We start from the raw sequence: 17519 nt of genomic DNA, 5'->3' as shown, positions 1-17519 counted from the left end.
GGTTTGGTGCGGCTTTGGTTCACTTGTTTCATCCACTTGTTGATTTGTTTGGTTTTGCTGTGCTAGTGGAAAAGCGCCCGGACGAACGTTAAAGGTAGCAGAAGAGCGCACTAGCACCAGCCGGAGCAGATCCTTTTTTGTGCGGTGTTCGCAGTTTGATGGTTGTTTTTGTTGAATTTTAAAGCGTAGAGATGTGGTAGGTACTTGGAATAATAGCCTAGAATGGACACTTACCCCTGGTTCATCTGTGAGGTAGCGGATGGTGATGTTCAGCACCTTTTCCAGCACACACCGGCCGAACTCGCTGTTCACGCTCTGTTCCCGATCGAGACAACTCACGCAGAGCCGCTGCAGCCATGATGATAGACTGGATCGTACCGAGATTTCTGCAAATAAGAGTGTAGAAATGGATAAATTGTTAGTATTCAAATGAACGTTTCTGGATAGTTCTGGTATAAAACGGCGGCGTACCGTACGCGGTAATTATGTTTCACCGAGCGAAACCTTTATAGCTTTCGGCAAGAAAAAAAAAACAGTGCTCAGTAAAGGTAACGAAACCACGCCCACTTTATTATAAGGCACTACATGCAATCCAGCAGCCGTAGCAGCAGCAGCAACCTGCCCATTTGGATGAGTGTCAGCCGGTCCTTCCGTTGCAGCTTGCATGGCGCAAGCAAGTACTAGCAGCAGCCTCACCGTGGAATGCGCGAATGCTTACGGATGTGAAAATATGATAATTACCAGGACTTGCATTTATCGTACCCGACCGACGAACCCAGTCCGTCCGTCCTTGGCGGAGGTATTCAGGTGGAGAAATTTGCCATATTTTGGCTTCCTCAGGGAGGAATGGCTAACATTTTGTGTACGAAAATAGCTCATATTAATTTTTTTCTGTGAAATAGACAAAGCTATTTCAAATAACCTCCATTGATGGAAAATCTGAATTTGAAAAATAACTATTTTAAAATCGAATTCATCCAACATGTTACGGAGAAGCAAGGACCAATAAACGAGACAAGCACATTAAGTTGTTCAGAATAACGAAAGAAAATTAGGCAATTGTGGATTCCCATTCACGATTCACGATTCAATTTGTGATGAATGCTTCTTAAAAGGCAAAGCATCCGCACCACTTTTGCTAACAAATTACTTCCCATCAAGTAGAAGAAACAATTATCCCCGACGACGATTAGGCTTCTTTGATATCACACCCTATACAAGTTTCCTAAACCCTGGTTCCTCGGTGAAGGAAATAGCACACTATTTGTTCATCCGAGTCGGTGCGAGAAAAGTATAGAAACCGAGAACGCTTTGTGTGAGAAACCGGGTGCGTGTTGTATATCCTTCGAATACCTACAGCAAACAAAATCGCTAACGGGGCAAGCAGACCCGGCAGGCAGCAGCAGCAGCGGCCCAGTTCGGGGGGTGTTTCACCAAATAGGAAATTAATTCACTATCGATGGAAATTGACCTACAAACAAACGGGACGATTTTACTCTATCAGAAAGGATGGATGGGTGGGTAGATGGGTAGCGTTTGCTTGCCGCTTGTATTACTGAGGTGGTGGTAAAGAAATTGAAATGTCAAGAATTTACTATGTGATGATGTACAGGCCACAGGAAGAGGTTGTGGAAAATCGATACCAGTCTGGGTGAAATGTGAAAGGTCATCCACCATTGAAGCAGAAACTCGGCACGTGTCGAAAGTAATCGTATGGATTGGAGAAAATTTGACTTTCAGTTGAATGCAATTGCAAACCACCAGAGTTAAAATATGTTAGAAAATTGACGAAACATCAAAAAAATATATGGAAAATATTCCTGCTGTGGATTTACTAGAGAAAATACATAGCATAACATGACAAAACCGGATGCGCGACGTTAGGCATACGCACTTGAGGCATACAGACACTAGGCATAATGGATATTAGGCCTAATGGACGATAGATATATTGGACAATAGGCATAATTTACCAAACTTCGCTCTCCTATAAAACCCCTTGGCAGCCATTAAGATTGTTTGACATAACGTCGTTTGCCATAAAAACATTGGCATATTCATAAGGGACCATTGGCATAAATACGCAAGGTATAACGACCTTTTGGCAAAGGCCGAAAATGTATTTGGTCGAAACACGAAAGACCAAATCACTATTTAGCCGACTCACAAAAGACTGAAACACAAAAGACCGGATCCGTACTCACCTGAGTTTTAACGAAAAATATTTTCTCGAATAAAAACGAAGCAAAGCCTAGGTGCTACGGACCTAGGGATCAAGTGCTCGTATCTACGAATTTTCATAAACTTCATGGAAATGGTTGAAAGTTCTTATCAGTTAAAAACCTAACGAATACGCTACGTACAAGTGAATAATAATGAAAGTTTCTTAAAAAGTTCTTCTGAGAAAAAGAAACGAACAAGATTTACGATAATGCACGATGCTGTCAATAGGAACTTGCATTTTTCACAACAGATAGAATTTCTTCAGTATTTTATGCGTTGATAGCAAGATGTTCTTAACTTTCAGGTTTTCTCTCTCGGGCCGTAGCATATTCACATTAACTCTGTTGGATTATGGCAAAAGGCGAAAGATTTTCGTTTCAATTTCTTCGTACATGTTGATAGTTCCCAATATAATTACTGTAGTGCGATAGGGCTCTAAAATCCTTTACTACCGTCAAGCGAACAGAGCTGTTCGTAGTAATTTGTTTATTTGTTTAATTAAAAATTCAACTAACAAAAATGTCTTATTGCATATTCTAAGTCATGTTCATAAAAATCTTATACTGTTTAATTTTTGTAAAAACTTATACGACGGTTCGTTGAACTCAAAAAGGCTTTTAACGGCGGAGAAAGTTCGAATGCTGGCCGTTATTGGTTCGTAAAATCCAAAGGTTGTCCGGTGGAATCGCGGCTGCAGTAATCCGGTCAATCGAAGTGAGCGTTGCGACGCACGAATGTTTAAGGCAGACAGGATTGTCGGTGAATCGATCTCGCCATTTAATATTTTCGCCACACTGCTTGCTGAACTTTCCTGCGATGCTCAAGTGTCTGGAGACCCAGGAGACGACATCTATCGGGGTACGGCGGTAGATTTGCTGGATCACGCCAAGGTAAATCTCTCAACGCAAGCCTCACAAAATGTTTTTGAACTCGTTCGATGCGTAGATTCCATGCCAGCTGGTAAGGGCACCATACCAAGCAAGCATTTTCAATGAGTGGACGTACTAATGAACAATATAGTGCCTTCAGACAGTGTGGATCATTGAAATCATGAGCGACTTTAGCGATGAAACCTAGTTGTCGAGAAGCTTTTGCTATTGCAGTGGTGCGATGCAAGTTGAAGGTGAGTTTGGCGTCAAGCAGTACCCCCAGGTCGATAACTTCATCAACTCTAGTGAGTACATGTTCATTTATTTGATAGTTGTAGACGATTGGACTGGCAATGCGGTGGAAAGTCATTACTTGACATTTCGGGATGCTGATCACAAGCCAGTTTTTCCTGCACCAATCTACAAACAAATCTAAAAGCCCCTGCAACCGGACACAGTCATCTATAGAACGAATCACCGAATATAATTTCAGATCATCTGCATATATCAGTTTACATCCCACTCCAAGCTGCGTCGCAATATCGTTGAAAAACAACACAAACAGGAGAGGTCCCATGTTGCTGCCTTGAGGGACATGATGTCAAAGCAGCAACAAAAATAACTACAAAAACGTCAGAAAATAATCAACGGAAACTGTCAAAAACTAAGGTCAAAAATCGAAGGGGGAACACGACGGAAATCACATGAAAATATGATGAAAACGACGAAAAGAAATCAAAACAGCGTCAAAAAATGAAAAAAAATCCACAAATATACAACTAAAGGACGAAACGACAGTAAGAAAAACAACATTTTGATTGTCTTTTTTCACATGCCAGAAAGGCATTGGGTTAAAAGGCCGCTGCGAGAGTCTTTTGTGGCAGTTTGGGTTGTCTTGACAACCAAAACAGAACAAAGAGAAAAGGTGCCTAAAAGGTGATGAAAAGACAACCAAAAACGATGGAAACATAACCAAAAACAATTAAGAAAAATCAAAAAAATGACGATACCAAAATGAAGGTACCAAAATAGCAACAAAAGGACGACAACAACGGTAAAATGCCGAAGAAAAGCGACGCAAAATGCAAAAAACGGTGTCAAAAACTGACGAACAGACGACGGAAATGTCATGCAAAACGACCATAAAAAGGCGACAAAAATACGACAGAGAGATGAGAAGACAAAAAGACGTTGTAGAGGCGGTAAAAAGTGATGACAAGTAGATGAAAAGCTGATGAAAATAAAAGATAAAGCTGGTAAAACGCCGAAAAAATGACAAAAATGTCAAAAGCGTCGAAAAGAATACGAATAGATGTAGAAAAGGCGACGAAGAGAAGATTAAGTGACAACAATTCGGTGACAAGATATGCCATAATAACCTACAAATGAGAACAAAAAGACGCAATTAAAAGTTACTAAAATCGCAACAAGACAATAAAAAATTAACAATTTGACTAAAAGACAATGCTATAATGCCAGAAAGGCAGATGTTAAAGAGAACGAACCACCACCGAACCGAAAAACCACACGAAGGAAAAGATCAAAAACTCAAAAAAATATTTTAGAAAGGAAGGGAGTGTCTGGTGTAGGAAAACATAGATAAAAGGCGAATGATGAAAGATCAACAACGAAAGTCGAGAATAAGCGTCCTTAATTAATTTAAGTCAAATCTCAAATGTTTGAAATGATTTATTTCAAAAAAATACTAATTTCCTTCAAATGCAATTAAGGACAAAAATGCAAAAACCTACAAAATAAATGTGATAAAGAATAATTACACAAAAAGCTGAGTTCATCCGTGTTAAAAGAAACTCTAGTATTCTATGATATTCGGTCATGTGTATTTCGCCCATTCGTAATTCGGCCATCCGTGAATCGGCCATGCCTAATTGTCCATTATGTCTAACGTCCGCATACCAAATGGGGTACACCCGACATAACCCACCTTTAACCCATTATGTCCTAGCGTATGGTATATCATACATCATCAATCACGGATTTTCAACAGTGCAAAGTTGTGACAAATGGTGGAAAAAAGTTGAAAAAATGGCGAAAAAAACTTTGTCTCCAAAACGCATGGAAAAGTCTGCATTTTGTGATGAAACATTACCTGAAATGTAAAATGGTATTTATATGTAAAGTCTATCACAAAATTCGTTAAGAAATGTGTAAACTGCTTTGTAATTTGCTTACTTGAAACTGAGCGTATGAAATATAAAACCTGCGATATTTTGGCCTTGAAACCATTTCAAATGACGATTTTGAGTTTCCCGGCACATTCGAGCCATAATATAATGGATTACACAGTTTCACTTCATTTGGACCAAATTTAGGTGTACCCGGGTCATAATGGGTTAATGAGATCACTCCAGAAATGTGGGTTACTTTTTACTCAAAGATTTTCGAAGAGAATTTTCTTGGACAAGGTATTTTATGAAAACCATTCAAGAAACTCATAGAACTATACAGAGAGAGTCATGATCACCGAGTTAAAATCAGCAAAGCTTTAGGCTTAAACTTCGCAGCCGGCTGTTACAGGAGGATAGGACAATTACGCAGCTAGTTTAATGGTCCTACTGACTCTAGCCGCACTGCCAAGCCGAGATTTGAACATACGACGACTGGCTTGTTAGACCAGCATTGTAGATAAAAGCTAACTGGGTTGTCAATTGATCGCGGAGTTGTAGTACTCAAATTGAGTGCTAGTAATATGGAGGAGCAGTGTTTTCAACAAGACGGTGCAACATGCCACAAGAGAAAAAACTGAAAAAAACTGTGAATTGGCCTCGAATATCATGCAATTTAACCAAGACTGACCAAGTGCTTTCATTTCCGGTTCAACCGTTTGCTCTCTTACAACCACTCATCTTGTGCGAGCACAACTACAAAAAGAGTTAATCTTTTTTTCACAGCACACATTGGAGACTACAGAAGATAATAATATCGGACAGGTAATTATACTGACTGAAATAATTGGCATTGGACTTTAAGAGCATGCATTCTGAGGTGCTCCGGCAGAAAAAGAAAAAGAAACAAAATAGATGTTCATTAGATGGCACAGCAAAGCAACCAAACATGGTCTGAAATTTCAGGTTTCGTATTCTACTAAGACGCTCTAAAAACTTCAGTCAACAAAACATTGCAAAAAAATTCTCTTCGCTTTTCGGAGAAGGTAACGTCTAACAGAGAGAGAGAAAGCAAAGCAATTCCACTTCTGCACTTTACTGTAAAACACTGAGAATTGAGATTATTTGCAGAACATGGGGTAAGCCTGCTGGTGACTGCTTCCTGCATCTTCAACTTGCACTTCTTTATCGTCTAGTACTTTTGTATTGGACATTTCTAAAAAAATGGTGGATTCAGCTCTCCTAGATCTCATTGTTGTTGTAGCATTGTAGCGCGTCCTAATGCCAGTTTGCTAGATCAGGCCAAAACGTCACGGGGCCGTTGAGGTACTCCTTTTTGCATACTTCCGATTTCATGGTCTTATTCATTAGAAAACGTTAGCATTTTTGCCACAGAAACAGATCCCTAATCATGAAATGTTTCGCGAATTTATCCGTTAAAACAAACTTTAATCTGCTAGGAGCAGGAGTGCAGAATTCAATCCCCTGCGTTTGATTGAAATTGACTTTCGTATAAGCTTCATCACATCAATCAGCACACATCATACCTGGGGGGCTCTGTAGCCGCAAGGTTACCGAGTCTGCTTTGACAAGCGAATGGTCATGGATTCGAATCTTAGTAGAATCAGGCCATTCGATGTCAAAGTGACTTTAGCATGGGTTTATTCTCAGGCCCCTCATCGCCCTTCCTTCATGCTGAGTTTTATATTATCCCGATATGGCCTATTGACAGTGCAAAAATGAGACCCTTATAGTAAAAATGCACTGGTTTGCTACGCCAGGGATGACTATAATTGGGGACTGCGCGCTGTCATGTGGAACGAGGTGGGTAAAGTAGAGTAAAGCATTGAAAGAAGGGTACCCAATTACACACAAGCACGCATAAAAAATTCAATAAGCATACCGCTCAATCAATAGCGACTATAGCCAAAATAAATGCAGTGCGGGTTATACAACAAACACCCGGGCGATATCACAATAGATCTAACCATACTGGTCGCAGTGATGAGTCCATACAGGAAAAAAAAAGCTTCATCACTCTTAAACGATACCTGTACCTACTAGCACCATTCCTGTGATACTGGTGGAGATGCGAGTGTAAAGATTCGAATCTAAAAATTTACGCATTGAAAGGACTCACACCACCAACAGTCAGCAATGAACAACCGTCATATACCATCAGAACAACAATCCTGCGGGTGGAGGAGGGCATTTGCGAAAATTCCTGTCACTAATTTTTAACATGCATACAGGAACGAACAGCTGATACGAACCCACCAACCAACAGTCCGTTCGTCCGTTGCCACTCGTCATCACCCACCGCTGCTGCTGCGCTCGCTGTATCGCAACAAAACGTTTTTCCCACTTTGTTTACCTTTAAGTCGTTGCTCTGTTTTGATTCAACCGAAAAGCGGATTGTTTCTGGGACAGCTTCCAACAACCAGGAAAGTACAGGGAAAAAAACGTCAGTACAATTTCACTTTCATTCAACATACAAATACACATACACACACATACAAAGCAGAGCGTCCTACAGTAAACTTTCCGTGCGACACGCACGAAACAATATTGATTTATCCTGACAGGGGGTGTTGTGGGTGGGTCAGACTGTGTTGGTGCGTACGTGCGTGTGTTTCTCTGCGTAGGCGCGGGAGCGGACGTGCGTTAGTAAGTGCTGTTTCGTCATCCCTCCCGTCCCGTCCCGTTGCTGTTTCTGAACTCTCTCACGCTTACTATCCACCCGCGCCCGCCCGCCGTGTCAAATTGGTCATGTTTGCGTTTGCAGATGGAAATCACTTTCGCAGCAGCAGCAGCACAGCGAAGGTTTTGTTTATCTTTCGATGGTCAAACTGACCTTTCCGCTCGTACGCGTTCTTGTATTACCACAACAACAACCATTTCAGTTCACCAACCATTTTGAAGCTTCAAAGATCAAACGAAAGGAATTTAGCGTTTTGACCTTTGATCCCTCCGACCGGAAACACTGTAAAGTGAGAGGTTTTAACCCAGAAAAATAAATCTATTGGCTGTGGTTTCAATGTTTGGCAAATTAGCATACTTCTCTTGTTATTTCTTCGTTATCTGATTCCAGCAAGATTTCTGCTCAGCTCTTAGATTTATGTTTTGCTGTACATATCATCTGCTATCTATCTGCTGTTCCAATCCTCTTATCAGTGTCGTGCCCGTGCACTACACCGGGGACGCCAGCGTCCTAGGTCGGTCGGTTGGATTTAGGAAACCAACACATCCGTACGGGCCCGTCTCGCTCTTCTTCTGGCTCGCTGACGAGAGTAAGAGTTATCCGGGAGCGAACATCCTTTTCCTGCTATCGGAATTTGTTGAAAAATTGAGATGTTGTTGCGCATTTTCTTCACGCCTTTGCCTTTTGCACACTACACCCTACTTTGAGGTTATGTCACTTCAGGCTAGATCCATATTTTTATAGTATTTTACCCGTTGCTAGCATTAACTGATATTTTGGCCTAAATTGCTAGCTAGCTTGTTGCAATCACAATGCAAACAGATGGATAGGAAACGAAGCGTTCTAATGCACACCCAGCAGAAAAACTTTGCAAACGACATCTGATAATGCTGCCTTCTTTGGCAATTGTACGTACATTTCAACACATCACAAGACCTGCATTGCACTTCAACATAAACATCAAACAAAAAGATGGTGTAAAACATGCAGAACATTTCACCTGTCACTAGCGAACATCACAAAATCCAACAGCAATTGTTTAACCGTGCTTATCACCATTCAGTAACTCTAAATTACAACCTTTCGTTCGCTTCCAATTCGGAGTAGAATTTTATAACGTCTCGAGAGACGGACCTCGAATACAGACACACGGACACCGACACACCAGCACAATACAGCATCCGACGCGTCGTGGCGAAAGGAGAGCGCGAGGCTGATGTGGCTCTCAACCGTAGAGCACGAATCTCATCGTAAATCGTGTGTGTGGTATCAATTGAAGAGATTATTTCGCAGTGCTGATGCTGTTATCACTGCTGCTGAGCCGGAGCGTCGTCGTTGCTCGAAATTTTCGGTCAGCAACGGGTGGACGCCAAAGTAGAGCGGAAGTCAACAATAACAACAATTATCGCCGTAAATCTGGGAAAAAATAGTAGCGAAACGAGAGAATAATCCGGCGATGGCGGAAGCACCAGCAAATGTTGTAGGAAAAGGAGTGCATTTTTGGTTGATACATCCTTTGAAATTTTGCCGGGGTGAGTGCCGGGGAAAGCAGGATGTCATTAATAGGATTTTGGTTCGGTGGATATTGGGAGTGTGGGTGGCAGTGCAGAGTATGTAATCACAACTTGTAAATTAGTGCCAAAAGTACATAACTTCGGTTCCGTGTGCAGCAGAACAGTCAGTCAGTGGGGCGAGCAGTGCGGTGCGGTGTCGCGAGACAAGTGGATTGCACTTCGAATGGGTGTGGCGCGGGCCAAAGTTGTTGGGGCGCTACTAGCTAGTCACAGTCACAGCTCATAAATTATTAACTGATAGCAGTTTAATTGAGAAGCAACAGGTTTGTCAACGCGACCACCGCACAGCGACATAATTGTTGATAATGAGATAGTTAGCATTCACCGGTGGTAATCTTGTATCGCAATTTTGACGGTACGTACCTACCGTGGCACAGTTACGGCTATGCAACAGTTTGAGCTTGTTGCCATCGTTAAAAGTGATGATTGGTATCTATGAAACAGACAGTCTGATGTCTATTTTATTTAATGGAACGATTGTCACTAGTTTAGTCTGACTCTTTAGCGATTAAACTGTTTAGTTTAAGAATTTTTTAAGCTCAGCTTTATTTGGTTTTCTAAGGTTTTTAACAGATTGCGTTTGTTTTATTTTTGCGATCAAAAATTTGTCACGAAAATTGGATTAAGGATGCAATTAAACTGAAATGCACACTCGAAGGAACTAGATGTCACATTGAACGTAAATTTTGGGGCCAATATGATATCGACTGCTTGTCCAAACCAGTAAGCACTTAAACCAACCGACAAATATTTCCCATGAAAGTATGAAATAGATCCTAAACGCATCCATTTATTGAGTGTACCTCAAGGAAGCAATGTCGGACCTTTACTATTCGGCTGATAGTCAGGATCTGAGCAAAACAACGGCTACTAGTGGAGCGGAAAGAGAGTGATATGCCAAATTTTTGCGCTGCAACAGATCCTGCAAAAGTGTCGCGAATATCAAGCCCCTTCGCACCACGTATTCATAGATTTCAAGGCCGCGTACTATACTATCAACCGTGAAGAGCTATGGGAAATTATGGACGAAAACAGCTTTCACGGGAAGCTGACAAGACTGATTAAGGCCACGATGGATGGTGTACAGTGCTGTGTGAGGACATTGGGCGTGTTATAAAGCCAGTTTGAAACACGCAGGAGACTTCGACACGACGATGGAATTCCCTGTCTCCTATTCAACACCGCGCTAGGAGGTGTTATGAAACGTGCGGGTTTTAACATGCGGGGCACGATCTTCAACGAATCCAGCCAATTTATCTGTTTCCCGACGACTTGGACATTGTCGGAAGGACGTTCCAGGCAGTTGCTGAGCAGTACACTCAAGGCTTTTTTTACACGTTTTTTTTTATTACTGAAGAACAGTGCAACTTAGGGAACATTTACAAAATACGTGACATAGGTCGGGCCCTTTCCAAATGTATTGAGAAATAAAAGCATGATCTCTAAGCTGCTCCGTTCTTAATAATCAAAAAAAATCCAGCCGTGTAAAAAAAGTACTTGAGTGTATACCAAAGTAGTGGTGAATCCGTCTAAAACCAAGTACCTGTTGGCAGGAGGAACCGAGCGCGATCAAGCTCGCATAGGTAATGGTGTGGTAGTCAACGGAGGTGAGTTCCCACATGCCAAATTTGGTTCCATTTGCTTGATTAGTTTCAGAGTTATGAGAAAATTTGTATTTCATTTGTATGGGAGCCCCCCTCCCTCCTAAAAAGAAGAGTCCTAATTCATCATGGAAAAAATTGCCTCCAAAAACCCCCACATGCCAAATTTGGTTCCATTTGATTGATTAGTTCTCGAGTTATGATACAATGTGTATTTGATTTGTAGAGGAGCCCCCCTCCTAAAGTAAAGAGGGGTCCTAATTCATCATAGAATAAATTCTTGCCTCCAAAAACCTTCACATGTCAAATTTGGTTTCATTTGCTTGATTAGTTCTCGCGTTATAAGGAAATTTGTATTTCATTTGTATGGGAGCCCCTCTCTTGAAGGAGAGAGGAGTCATAAGTCCCCTCCTAAAGAGAGGAGGGGTCTCAATTCACCATAGAAAAAATTCTTGTCTCCTAAAATAATCACATGCCAAATTTTGTTCCATTAGCATGGTTAGTTCTCGAGTTATGCAGAAATTTGTATTTCATTTGTATGGGAGCCCCCCCTCTTAGTGGGGGGAGAAGTCTCTAACCATCATAAGAACCTTTCCCGGCCCTAAAAACCCCTACATGCAAATTTTCACGCCGATCGGTTCAGTAGTTTTCGATTCTATAAGGAACATACGGACAGACAGACAGACAGAAATCCATTTTTATAGGTATAGATTCTATGGGATATTTTATTATGGTCGCTATAAACCAAATCAATCAGGATGATCTGACAGTAAAACTTCACTGATGTTTTTTCAAGTTTACAAAGCTAGGTGGACTGATTTAGCTTTTCGGGCTGGAAAAGCGAAAAGCATTATCAAATTATGGCGGTGGCTGTCAAGCAGCGAAAGCTTAACCGGTTTTTTTGCTGCTTTCTGCATAGCGTCTTACGACTACTTGAGCTTATAGCCTGACTCTTAAAGAGGTTATAAAAATCTTCTGAAAAATGCCTTTCGACCAGGCAGTTTTATAGCGATCATCAGGAAGTTCTGGTGGAGCGCATAGTTTTATGAGCGGTTTTATGAAATAGGTTATGGAAACCGCTAGAGGAACCTAATAAAATTTAGAATTGTGACTTGGGTTCAGCTTTGTATTTGTAAAGCGTGTAGGAAGCGAGCTGCAATTCTAACCACGAAAATATGGTGTCCTGTCAGGGACCCGGTTGTAATTACAGACGAAATACGACGTTCATTGACCAATTTTGGTCATTAAAACCGTCATAACAGTGTAATAAAACCTTCACTGTTGCTTGGATTTCTGTTTGTCAAATTAGAATCAGAATTAGAAGAATTAGAATTAGAGTACGCGTATAAATAAGTTGTTTCTATAAAATAGAAAATGGTTCCGAACAGAAACCACTCATAACAACAAACCGAATTGAGAGGAAAGTGAGTTTTAACATTAGGTAAAAGAACTTCAATGTGGGTTTTATAGCCTTCTTATTGCAGGTTTAGTGGCCAATTTTGGTCCTAAAAGCCATTATAAGTGTGTAATAAAGCTTAAATGATCAGTTGGGATTACTGAGAAAAAGACACCGATTAAACCTAAAACAAAAACGAAGTAACATCGAGATGAAAATTAAGACAAAATTTAACCTATTTTGTTGGAGTTAACCATTTGATTTGTTTCATCTCAGTTTTATCTCATTTTTTTTATTTTTACTTTAGATTTGGCAATTTGGTCAAATTTTATTTTAATAGAAACAAAAACGAAGATCAGTTTTAACGATAAACAACTGCTTGACATAAGAAGAAGGAAAAGAAGCTTCCCCAAATTAAGTGAATGGTTAAAAACTGCAGTTAATGACATCATCTAAGATTTAAGAAGATTTGAAAGAACGCGGTAAAATGAAAAAAAAAATCAAAATAAACTGGTAAACAACATTAAAAACTGTACTTCCGGTATATCATTTACATTAGTAGAAACGCGGACCCATTTTGCGCCTTCACTAAAAACCCCGCACAAGAAGTCGGCCCCGTACCGTTGCCCACCGCCGATTACAATCCTTGCTTTTGGGCGTTACGCCCTGGCGGAAAAATGTCCTCCACACATAAATCATCTTTTCCTCGAACCGAACCGTACCGAACGGGCGATGGATGGCAGCACTCAGTCACACCCAATCACACTTGCTAGTAGTCTGCTGCCACCACCGAGGAGCCGAGAGTCCGCAGCCCGCCAGCGAGCAGTTTTGCAGGTCGATCGGATGGCGTGTTCGTGTCCCTGTTACTACACATTCGGTAACGCAAAAGGACACGCCAACCGTGTCTTGTGCTATCAGCGAAGCTTCTGTTTTCATTCTAAAGGTTCGATCGCTCTTTCCTTACTCGATGACTGGTTCTCGTTCGTGTGTATGTGACAGTGTCAGCAACTTATGTAACTTTCGAAACCGTGGTAAAAGGGCGTCCTCCACGAGCAGAAAGAAAACCGTATTGACTCTCCAAGATTCCGGGATGGAGAGGGAGAGGAAAATTCGATTAGGCGATTTTCCAAATAGTGAGCGAGTTATCTAAAATAAAAGTTGACACAGTAGGAGAAATCCGAAGAGAGAGACAGGCAAGGAGAATTCAAGAGAAAATCGAACGTCGACGGTGTTCGATGCTGATAACAGACACCACCACCAACACCGCGCTCTGCTGCCTGTAGCGAAACAGTTACACAATGGAAAAGCGCATCCTTTGCGCGCTTTGTCGGTGTGCGTTCTTGCGCGAATGCTGCGCGTTGTCTGATAACGAATTGCCTAAGCATCGCACAGCCAGTGGAATAGGGCGCAATAATAACAGAGAGCAATCCCTTCCGTTTGTTTGTTTGTTGGGTGGGCTGCCGTTGAAACTTTGCCAGTAACTCGGAGTCCTGTAGGTAGCCTATAGCACTGAGCACGAGTGGGTGGCAAACGGGCGTGGTACGTGGACGGACGGTGCGGTGTGCACCGAGTGGGTGGCACTGTAAATGGCAAAGGTTGTCCGTCCTGCCTTGGCTGGCTGGCTGGCTGGCAGGCAGTCAGGCAGTGCGTGGTTTGGAAAATTGCTGGCAGTAAAGATGAATTATTGAATAGTGCCGAATTTTGGAACGGTGGAACGAGTGAGATTAACACACTTGTACGTTAGACCGTCGCCTTGGCGCAGCGATACATAGTTGCTGGATGGTGGTTGCCTAGAAGGTGGTTGGCATGGATCGTACGAAAAGGACGAGAGGAGGGTGTCACTAATGCTCACATTTTTCATATGCGTAGAGGAATGGAAGATTCCATGACGGAAATGGCCGACGGATTGGCCCTTTTTGGGCGCTACCGTTGTTGGAATTGCGTTTTGTTGGGGGCATAAATATAGGACTACCGAAATATATGAAGAGAGAGAAAGAGTTACTGACGGAAGAAGTAAATATTCCGTCTTGCGGCTCTGCAGTGCATTAATAATGCAGGCCGGTTACATTGATGGTGAAGCCTTGTAACAGAGTTCCGGATGCCAGTGAGAAGAGACCGTGAGCTTATGGGGTTTTGTTCTTCTCGACGCAGCACTAAATTGATTTCGTTTCATACGACGGTTTGCCTGTTGGATATTTGAACTTAATCCTTCAATTTGTGCAATTTTTGAGTGATGTTCGTCCATAAGGCAGGGCGTTTCTATTCTCCATATTTCTGCTCCTAAAATTTCTGAAGATTTTTTTTATCTCCGTTAAGCACCATGTTTGATGCCAAAACTATTACGTAGAATGCACACTTTTCTTTTCCGTGCGAGCAGAGGCTTAGCCTGAACGGACGGAACCGGTTCGTAGAAGACGGATCCATTCCCGGGAAGTCGTAAAACGATCGCCAATAAAGTGCAGCCGTCCAGGGCGCGTGTGTGCTTGCTTGGCGAAAAGGGCTAAAAGCTAAACATTAGAAGCGCGAAGCAGCAACAATGTTTTGCACGCCACCGCCAGCCAGCCAGCCAGTCAGCCAGCCAGTCAGCCAGCCAGCTGCAGCCAGAAGGGTCAGCCGGCACTGGGCGGGCACTGTTTATGTTTATGGAGCAGTTCAAGTTTATTAACACCACCCAAGATGCACGGCCGGCCCATTCCGTTCCGGCAGGTTCGTATGAATGAGGTGTGCTGTAGGCTTTCGCTGAAATTGCACTCGGTCGTGTGTCAGGTTATTTTTCATTAATATTACAAAGAAAAAAGTATTGGGTGGACAATGATTGATCTAAGAGAAACAATAACCGAACTCAGAAAACAAGTTGTTCCTTGAAGAATAGATTAGGAATCAGCAGTTTAGGAGCTATAGCGTTGACGACGGCAAGTCTTAGCAATACTTATGGCATGAAATCAGAACTTCAGAAAGGGTCGACAACTTTGATAAACGGGGCTAGTGCAACGATTCTTTTGGTTCTATCTAGTAGTACGGCCCAAGCGAGATTCAAACATACGACGACTTTGTTAGACCAGCATTGTACCCCGAAGCTAACACTTTTCATACATATTTTGACGTATTTCTGTCGCACTGTTTATTACTCGAAAAGTTATGGGCGAGAACTGGTCGCTACTGTCGCTGAAATCAATAATTGCAGCAGCGAATCTTTCTAGTGCTAGGTTTCAGTGAATCTGAATCAGTATTACTGATAAAATTCCAAAGAAAAAACACAAATTATGTATCGAGTAAAACAGCTTGTTCACATTCTCTTTTTACCTCCTTTGTTGATACTGAATTAGCACCAGGAACAATGTGTTGGCATGCTTGTTCAATGAGATCGCTGAACCAACGCGCTCGTCATGTTGAACGTTTTACTCATCAGCTTCGTAACGGGTTTTCATAAATTTTACGGAAAATTTGTTTCAATTACAAATATCACGCCAAATGCAGTGAATAAAATTCCGAAAATCTTAACTTTACTGTTTATTAAAAAGTGAAGATTTACGGTAATACTGCCGTACTGTCAATGCGAACGTATGCATTTCCACTTTTAGTATTATATTCTTTACTTTCATACTTTCACTCTCTGACCGTAGCATATTCACATTAATAAAAATACTGATATTTTTCTGGTTTAAATACGCGAAAAAGTGAAATAATTTCGTTTCTATTTGTTCGCACATTTTGACAATACAACAATACGCAATACAATTTCTGTCGTGCGATAGACCATCAAAATCCTTAACTATTATCAAGCGAAAAAAGTTGTTCGTTCTTTTTAACCACGTAGCTAGAATTCTAGTTCTATTTGTATTAGTTAGCTTTAGTCTCTTAGGCGATAATTAAAAGCCTTCAGAAAACATAACAAAAGCGCGATGAAAAAAGACTAAAATAGGTAGAAAAGACAACTAAGAGATGGTAAAAAGAGGGCGTAAAAAGGATGATGAATGAGATAAAAATTTGATGAAAAGTCGACGAAAGACGACAAAACTATGACGGTAATAACCAAGAAATATGATGCAGCAACCAAAAACATGACAAAATGGAACAAAAAACTTTTAAAACGTGTTATAAATTGATGAAACATGCAAAAACGACAAAAAGATGACGAAAGAACGACTAAAAGCTAGTAAACAGACAGCATTGTTGTTGTCAGGGCGATGAAAAAATTAAAAAAAAGGATGAAAAGACCAAAGAACTTTGCTAAACGACAAGGAAGGATGATATAAGGATGACGACGAAACGCAGAAAGGACGACTAAATGAAGAAGAAATGACGCCGAAACAAATGACGGTGGAAAGATATTAAAGACAACAAAAAACGAAAAAAGCGTCATACATGCCAAAAACATATATAAAAACCTTTGTTATAGTATAACAAAGGTAAAAACGACAAGCAAGTGACGAAAACTCGACGAGAAGATCGCAAAATGACAGCGAATACGCAGAAAACGCACCAAGGAAATGACAAAAGACGGCGAAAAGGCGCCAAAAGACAGTGATAAGTCGACGGAAAGATGACGAAAAAGTGGTGACAAGTGAGTAAAACGACTAAGGATGACAAAAATATGATGAGAAACCGCCGAAGAATCGACAGAAAAAGAAAATAAAAACGATGAAAAGGCTATAAATAGATACAGACTAGGCCTTTAAGGGGGACGTTAATGAAGTATGAAGGTCTGTGCCAAGGGGAACGAACCAGGGGTTCACGTAGGACTACGATGCGGGTATAATTCGACAATGCTTGACAATTCGAAAATTAATATTTTTTGAAACGGTGGTTCTACAATTGATGGACGGTAGGGGAAAGTAATGAAAATTTTTTTGGAGTGGAGGGGAAAGAGCAGGAGGTGAGGGGGGGGGGGGGGTTCTTGGTAGCTACGCTTAACAAGTAGTCGTTGTGACTCCTACCTTTTGTCCAATGCTGGAAGGTGCATGGGTCGAACCAAGCTATAATCTAAGATTATAACCGGATTTGAACCCACAACATCCGCCAGGGCATG

At 41.4% G+C, this 17519-nt stretch overlaps 1 protein-coding gene across 1 annotated transcript in view; it reads right to left on the bottom strand.

The window, feature by feature from the left end:
• The window catches only part of LOC128734974 (serine/threonine-protein phosphatase 4 regulatory subunit 1-like), a 367083-nt gene that overhangs the window by 17464 nt on the left and 332100 nt on the right, over positions 1–17519 (bottom strand). Inside the window, exon 4 of the mRNA XM_053829397.1 lies at positions 235–386. Within this exon, the coding sequence (XP_053685372.1) occupies positions 235–386 (152 nt within the window). The remainder of the gene's footprint in view (positions 1–234; positions 387–17519) is intronic.

Source organism: Sabethes cyaneus, chromosome 2, assembly GCF_943734655.1.
Source record: "Sabethes cyaneus chromosome 2, idSabCyanKW18_F2, whole genome shotgun sequence".
NCBI lineage: Eukaryota > Metazoa > Arthropoda > Insecta > Diptera > Culicidae > Sabethes > Sabethes cyaneus.
This window is presented reverse-complemented; position numbering and strand designations above follow the sequence as displayed.